This window comes from Petaurus breviceps, unplaced genomic scaffold (genome assembly GCF_028583685.1).
Source record: "Petaurus breviceps papuanus isolate PSGF00001 unplaced genomic scaffold, PetGlider_PUasm1.0 118, whole genome shotgun sequence".
Taxonomy (NCBI): Eukaryota; Metazoa; Chordata; class Mammalia; order Diprotodontia; family Petauridae; genus Petaurus; species Petaurus breviceps.
The window spans coordinates 14,172,909-14,180,961 of record NW_027185616.1 but is presented as its reverse complement, the minus strand read 5'-3'; the positions used below and the strand labels follow the sequence as shown (position 1 = coordinate 14,180,961).

The window sequence follows — 8,053 nt, the reverse complement described above, 5'->3', positions numbered from 1 at the left end:
CTGAGCCACCTGGCCACCCCTAAGCAATTGGGGTTAAGTAACTTGCTGAAGGTTACATGGCCAGTTAGGGGCTGGTGCTCTTACTCGCTGTGCTACCTGGCCGCCCCCCCTGCAGTCTTTAAAAATAATTTTGAATATCAGAAGATTTTCTTCCTCTTACCTGCAGAGAATAAGAGACTGAGAGGCCCACCAAGCCAGGGCTGAGGCTGTGTCGGGAGATAACAGAAAACAAGGCTGCAAAGAGAACTATGCAGTTTCCCACACATTCTAGTCGGACAGCCAGCCACCTGCAAAGACATACATACACATACAAACAAGTCAGCCCTGGGCTCCAAGACCCATCAAAGCAAAAAACATCCTTTATGCTTGAAAGACTCCTTCAATCTCTTGGTCTGAAACAGCCTGGCTTAGGAACAAGAGAGGAAAGGATATGAAGAAATGACAAAGACAAAAGGAACTTTTGAGTTTTCCAGTATCATCAGGAAACGAGGGGAATTTTCCATGTAAACGAAAGCTTGTTCCCGGAGGGTGATCATTTTAAAAAGCATTTATTATTTTCTTTCTCCTACTTTCTGAACAATTAAAAAAGAAAAAAAAAGTTACACTTGTAACAAATATGTATAGTCTATTAAAATAAATTCCCCTTCATGGAAATGGCCCAATAAATTGGTCATAAAAAAATATACATCTCCTTTTGCATTTTTAAAAGTCTGTTTCTGTCAAGGGTAAATAGGAGGCTTTATCTTCCATTCACTGGAAAGTTATCAGAGTTCTAAAATCTTTCAAAATTGTTTTTCTTTATAATGTCATTGTTATCAATTTTTCTAGTTCTGATCACTTTTATTCTGCACAGTTCATAAAGATATTATCAGCTTCCTCCGACCCTGTCCATCTTGTCATTTTTTTTACAGAACAATAATATTCCACTACATTTATAACCTGTAATTTGTTTAGGCACTCTCTGACAGGTGGGCACCCTCTTAGCTTCTTCTATAAAAAGAACTGCTACAAATATTTTGGTACATATTGGTCCCTTTCCTCTTTCTTTGATCTTTTTGTGATATAAGCCTAACAGTGGTATTGCTGGATCAAAGGTTATGCACAGCTTAGTGCTTTTTGAGCACAGTTTCAAATTACTTTCTAGAATGGCTGGACCAATTCACAGTTCTTACAATACTAAATTAATTAATCCTCCAACATTCATCATTTTCCTCTTTTGACATATTTGCCAAGCTAATGGGTATGACCTGGAAAATCAGAGTGGCTTTAATTTGTATTTCACTAATTATTAGTGATCTGGAACATTTTTTAATTGACTGTTGATAGCTTGGATTTTTTCTTTAAAAAATCCTTGTTCACAGCCTTTGAGTATTTATTAGAGAACCATTCCTAATCACATAAATTTTAAGAAGGTTCACATGTATGTATAGCATATATATGTACATACTATATATGCATATGTATATAAAGCATATTAGACACCTTTATGAAAAAAACTTGTTGCAAAGATTTTTTCCCCCAATTACCTACTTCTCTTCTAATTTTAAGTGCACTAGCCTTTTTGTGCAAAATTTTTTTCATTTCATACAGTCAAAACTGTCCATTTAATCTTCTGTGATCTGCTCTGTCCCTTGGTAGTGACGAATCTCTGAGATGGATACCTTTCTAAAACATATCACAGCTAAGATTAAACGCAACGATCAACCTTGATGTTGATCCAGCAGACACAAGGAAACATAAGATCTATAGGTGGAGAAGTAGGGGCCCATGGGTTAGGAATGCTGCATATTGTCAGATGAAGTCACTTTTTAGTTGCTTTTGTTTTGTTATCATATAAGGGTGGCACACTGATAAAGGACTGTCACTAAAATAACAAGATATCAAAACTAATTAAAATGCATCACACCTTCCTGGTTTTTTGGTGAAATAACCAGTATATAATTTCGCCTTCTCCTGATGACTCAGAGGCATTATTATGAACATCAATTGTGATAGTTTCTTAATACATTGATGTTCTACTGTTTCAAATTCCTGTATCATCAATGTAATGATAAACCACAAGTTCAAAAGAATGAGGATGAAACACGATTCACCTTCAGAGAGAGAGGTGATAAACTGAAAATTCAGGAAGAGATAGACATTTTTGGATGTGGCTAATGTGGGAATTTATTTTGCTGGACTATGCAGATATAAGTTGAGGAATTTTGTCTTTTAAAAAATTTGTTCAATGAAGGAGAGATATTAGGAGAGAAAGATTAATTTGAAAAAACTTCTTAGCTGAAAAAAAAACCCTTAAAAAAAAGTACATAAATAACTTATAACAAAACTGTCTGCCTTTTCAATAAGGTGAGAGAAAAGGGAAGGAAGGAGAGAATTTTTTGTTTTTTTTTGCCTTTTGGAGGGCAACTGGGGTTAAGTAACTTGCCCAAGGTTACACGGCTAGTGTTTTTTGTGTGGGTGTTAAGTGTCTCAGGCCGGAACTGAACTCAGGTCCTCCCGACTCAGGAAGGAGAGAATTTGAAACTCAAAATTAAAAAAAAAAAATGTTAAAAATTTTTTACATGTAATTGGAAAAAATATTTAAAATAAATAATAAATTTTTCTAACAACAGAAAAGAAAAAAGAAAAATGTCTCTATCTCTTTTTCTGTAGGGATATGTCTCCTCTCTTCTTAGTTACTGCCACTGGTGTCTTCCAGCTTCTCAACTACCATGCTATTTTATACGTAAATGTCTGGAAGAGATAAAAAGTTTCTGGATGGAATTAAAGCCTGTACAGTTTACTTAAGAGGAAAGCAGGAAGCCATCCTCTGTCCATCAATGGGAAATACTGAAACAACGTCTGGGTAAGCACCAAGGGATGGGTTTACGTGTGCTATTTGGATGTTTTCTTTGCTTACTTCCTGACTATGGTGGTTGTCCAAAGTCTTAACAACAAAATAAATGGAATTTTGTTATCTTGCTAGGGGTTCCCAGAAACCTTATTGTGTTGTCTCCCACTGATTCCAATAGAAGACAAGGCGGTCTCCTAGGAAAGAGAAAGGCTGGATCTCAGAGAATGTTAACCCACCTGTTCGCCACGATGCTGGGGTAATAAGCTTTCTGATTCTCGTCCACCTTCAGGTCACTCTGACAGATGAAACGTCGTTGTTCTTCAAAAGCACGGATGACGCTGACACCCAGGAGAGTTTCATTAAAGTGTGAGTACACTGGGGATCGGCTGACTGACTCCAGGCGCTTCAGCTGGCGTGAGGAGGCCACGTAAAACCTCTGGGGGAGAACGTTAAGAAGCAGAAAGTTACTCTTTATAAGTGAATAAGTTTAAATTCTTCCCCTGAAAACTGAGGGCGGCCACTAAGGTTTCATCAAGCAAACGCTTATAATGCACTGTCCAATTCAACTAATCTCTTAAAAGCTGATGGGGCCAAGCAACCCCAAAGACTCCAGGAAAGCCTAGGAGTGAGCAGTCATCACACTAGAGCCTTGACTATTTACTTCTGGATTTGAGACCAAATTTGATTCTTAACATAAATCCAGTGCTTTGTTGGATCTTTAAGGTCTCCGATAACTTCAGGCAATTAGATATTTTATATCTCAACATAAAGTGCATACAATAGAAACTCTTTCTCAGCTATTTTGAAAGTTTAAGGGTTTAGCTGAAATAAGTCTACCTACTGCCGCGTGTGTGTGTGTGTGTGTGTGTGTGTGTGTGTGCATACAAAAGGATTGTCGGGTCTGTTTCATCCCCAAATTTTTAGCTAATACTGACCAGCAGACATTTTTTAGGGCCCACATCAGTCAAACCACTGGCTGCTATTTTATTCCCCAGCATACAATCTCCCTCCTTCTTAGAGGTGGGGAATTCCCTAACATCCTATGGTAAGGGACAAGGAAAACTTAAACTTGTTATGCCTTGCTTTTGGATAATGCTTCATACTTTCTAAAGTATTTTCTGGGGTGTTTTCATTTGATCCTCATAGTAAGGCCCTGGAGAATTCCGCTTGTCATCAGCACAGGTGTCTAACCGGCATCTCCCAACACTCTTGAGTGGGGCCTAAGCCAGATTACCGTACATACAATTGGGAGATATTCAACAAAGTAAATGTGAATACCATAAAACATAGATAATGTTAATTTGTGGTTTTCTAGGTCAACATGGGTTCACAGGGGCCCATTTATCTTTGAGTTTGACACCACTGGTATGAGCTTGCATGTCAAGATAATGGTCCCTGATTACTTGTCTAGTTTTGCAACACAGCTCAGCCTATAACTCCAGTTCTATTCTAATGTTTTAAGTGTAACATGATACAAACTTCCTGCTATTTACCTGTACAAAGAAATAGATGAGGCCAAGGGGTGGGATGATGATGGCAGCAATGGGTGTGGCCAGCAATATGATTATACAGGCACCGATGACGTTGAACATGGATCCCATAAACATCTTGATGATCTGAGGAATCATTGAGTCCACCGTGTCCATCTCCTTGGAGAATCTATTAACAAGGTTCCCACTGGGTGTTCGTTCAAAGAAGCTCATGGGGGACCGGAGGACATTATGGAGCAGGTCCAAATGCAGGCGGCGGGAGGCTAAGATGCCCCCAATGGACACTGTCATTGAGTAGCCAAACACAGCAATACCTGGAATACACCACACCATCACTCAGGAGATCAGCTCAGCAAAGGACAGAGAGAGTCTACACCTGTTTGTACATAAATGACATGCTTACATGCTGAATCCCGAGTTAGACTGTGATTTCCTTGAGAACAGGGGCTGTCTTTTGCCTTTCTGTGCATTCCCAGTGCCTAGCACAGTGTCTGGCACATAGGAACTTAACAAAATGCTTCCTGCTTACTAACTGATTGGCTTACGAGAAACCAGAAAACACGGGAGCTCTTCACTACACCAAGACCTGCTGCTGAGTGAGCTGCATCGTTTCTCTAGGCCTCAGGCACCCTCCGATGTTATTTGGTAGGTGGGCTTGTTTCTCTCCTTGTCACATGGGTCCCCCGAAAGAGTTTGGAAAATAGCTCAAGAATGAACTTCACATTTAAAAACAAAATGAAAAAAAAACAAAAACTATTTTCTTGTATTCGTGTATGCAGAGATAAACTTAAATAATGACTCTTGTAACCGACATACACTGATTTTGTTGGGAAAAGAGTATTTTGCACGAGTGCAAAATGGGCATAGTGGATTGAGTGTTGGGCTTGGAGTCAGGAAGACCTGAGTTAAATTAAATCCACACTTCCTAGATGTGTGATCCTGGGCAAATCGCTTAACCCTGTCTGCCTCAGTTTGTTACCTGTAAAAAGAGTCAGAGAAGGAAATGGCAAACCACTCCAGTGTCTCTGCCAAGAAAACCCCAAATGGGGTCACAGAGAATCAGACACTGAAATGACCGAACAACAACAAATTTTATATGAAGGATGCCCTGTGAAGCCTTAAGCTCCCTCATTCTAGAAAGACATCTCAAGTCCAAGAGGGATTTGGGAGTCTCCAAGAGACTGAAAAGAAACCTATTAGGAAGGTGAGAATTCTACCTTTAATCTTTAAACTCTATAGATGAAATTTAATTTTTAAAAAAATCTCCACGGGTGCAACAGTCAAGACACACTTGCTGAAGTCCCTTTGAGTAGTTTTTCCCTTTCTGATTAAGCTAAATAATGAGGAAAAAATAAGGAGATTTCACTCATCCGTGCTACAGACATGTAGTGTAATTCTACAAACACAGTTACTTCTTTATTAGCATTCTGAGTTTAAGCTTCCTCATTTCTAAAATGGGCACAGGAGAACCTTCCTTCCTACCCATCTCAGAGTGCTGAGGTGAAAAGTAACTAGTTGAGTTTTAAAATATGAAAAACAAAACAAAACAAAAACCCCAAATCTGAAAAACAATGAGTGTTGGCTATTCTTTTCATCACCCTTCTGACACTGGCTTCAAAAGAATAAGAGGAGGTAAAGCCTTGTAGCCAGCGGTGCGGGATCTTAGCAGGCTCACCTTGAGAAATGCCCAGTGCTCCATACACGCCCAGCCGGACATCCGTGTGCTGCTGTGTCCCATTGACCACGGGATCATCAGTCCATAAGCTGAGCCAGTAGTTGGAAGCCAAGGCGGCCACATGGTTACTGATAAAAAGGAAGATGCTCAGAAAAGAGATAAAAAGTCCAATAGCTTTCATATAATCCCAGTACACTGACAGCTTTACCTAAAAACACAAGGGAGAAAAATCACTTTGCAAAATTAAAACAAAACAAAAATAGAGGATGGCACCCACTTCCCCCCAAAATCTATGAACGCCTAGCAAGCAGGTTCCAGAATCAGGCCCTAGAGCAGGTCTAGACCATCAACCTCATGTCAGCAACCCCTTCCGGCCTCTGCTGTTACTGTTTCCCTTAAGCAGAACATTCTCTCCTCTCTCTTGTACCTATCTCGACCTCGTCTGGCCTCCAATACCTGGCATATGTCTGAGCCTCTCTCAGAAACCTTCCCTTACCATTCCAGCCCTCACCAGCCTCCTGGGCAGAATTCCTACAGTGCGCAGTCTTTAGCCTAGCATGAGTGTGATCATATAGTCTTGTACATACTGTTGTTTCATGTCCATTAATCTTGTCTCCTCAACCAGAGAGAGGATAGAAACCATGTTTTACACCACTGTGGTGTCTATTGCAATGGTGAATGCTCAGTAAGACGTCAAAGACACTTGCAGGTTGACTGATCAATTAAGTTGTTTGTTTTTGAAAATTTCTATTGCTTTTTTTTGTTTTGTTTTGTTGCTTTTTGGAGGGGGTAGGGCAGGGCAATCGGGGTTAAGTGACTTGCCCGAGGTCACACTGCTAGTAAGTGTTAAGTATCTGAGGCCAGATTTGAACTCCAGTGCCGGTGCTCTAGTCACTGCGCCACCTAGCCACCCTGATCAATTAAGTTTTATAGTACTGATGTTACTCCACTCACCCATAAAAAAACGTTTATTTCCTAATAACCTGGTTTGGCTCAGCACGCTGCTCTAGCTTTTCTGAGAACTGTACAGTTAGCAGGCCCCACCCTCCCTCACACATCTTTATTATACAGTATATTGGTCTAAGCAAGTAAATACAGTGACCCAGGAGGGAACTACTATAAACTAAATTGTATACGTCTTTTTTATCTCTGTCTCCGGTTCAAGTGATCCTCCTTTGGGAAATGAGCCATGAAATTAAGGGAAATGGATAACTCAACAGTACACATCTAATCCTCAATTATTCTCATTCTTTGAACAGATATAGAAGTTAAAAAGCAGCAGGAAGGGAGGTATAATTGTTCACGGCTGGTGACCTAACTCCCTAGGAAGGCTTTGAGCTGGCAGGCAAGAGGGAAACAGAGGAAAGGCTAGTGAGCAAGAGGAAAAAGACATCCCAAAATTATCAGAAGACAGCTTGAGATAAAAGGAATAGCAATCTGGAGGTCAGCTCCCCAACAAAAAAAGTCATGGGGTAAAGAAAGGTAGCACAATGTTGAGACAGATCCCAAAGTTCTCCCTTTCCAATCTTCTGTCTCTTCACCTTCTACTCAACCCATCCTTGGGTACCATCTTTCAATGCGTGAAACCAAGCCCCACTGACAGGGGACACTTTGTGGACATGGCTGTCTTGCAACCTTCAATGACATACATCCCTAGTTCACAGAGAGTGATTTGCTTTACAAATCCCGCGTATAAACATTATCCCTATTTTACAAGGTGAGGAAACTGAGGTTTGGGAGCTAAGTGACCTGCCTATTGTCACCACTGGCCAGTGAGGTTACAGTAAAAGCAGGATATGAACCCCAGTTTTCTGACTTAAGTGCACTATTCTTATGTCTCTGGGAACAGCCAATGTGAGTGGCAATACTGACTACTAGAAAGGGCACTGGAAGGAAGAGTTGCAGCTTTGCTACCAACTAACTCTGTGACCATGGGAGAGTGATTTTAGCCTTCTGGGCCTTAATTTCCTCATCTATAAAATATTAAACCAGTTGATCTCTAAGGTCTCCTTTTCTAACTGTAAAGCTACATGAGTAGTCATTCATGAGTAGTCA

At 40.3% G+C, this 8,053-nt stretch overlaps 1 protein-coding gene across 1 annotated transcript in view; it reads right to left on the bottom strand.

Annotated features, from left to right (window-relative positions):
• Positions 1–8,053, bottom strand: part of ABCC1 (ATP binding cassette subfamily C member 1 (ABCC1 blood group)) — a 134,555-nt gene that overhangs the window by 13,285 nt on the left and 113,217 nt on the right. The window contains exons 22-25 of the mRNA XM_069086559.1: positions 5,999–6,206; positions 4,327–4,637; positions 3,070–3,269; positions 161–287 (exon numbers count right to left, since the gene is read on the bottom strand). Of these exons, the coding sequence (XP_068942660.1) occupies positions 161–287; positions 3,070–3,269; positions 4,327–4,637; positions 5,999–6,206 (846 nt within the window). The remainder of the gene's footprint in view (positions 1–160; positions 288–3,069; positions 3,270–4,326; positions 4,638–5,998; positions 6,207–8,053) is intronic.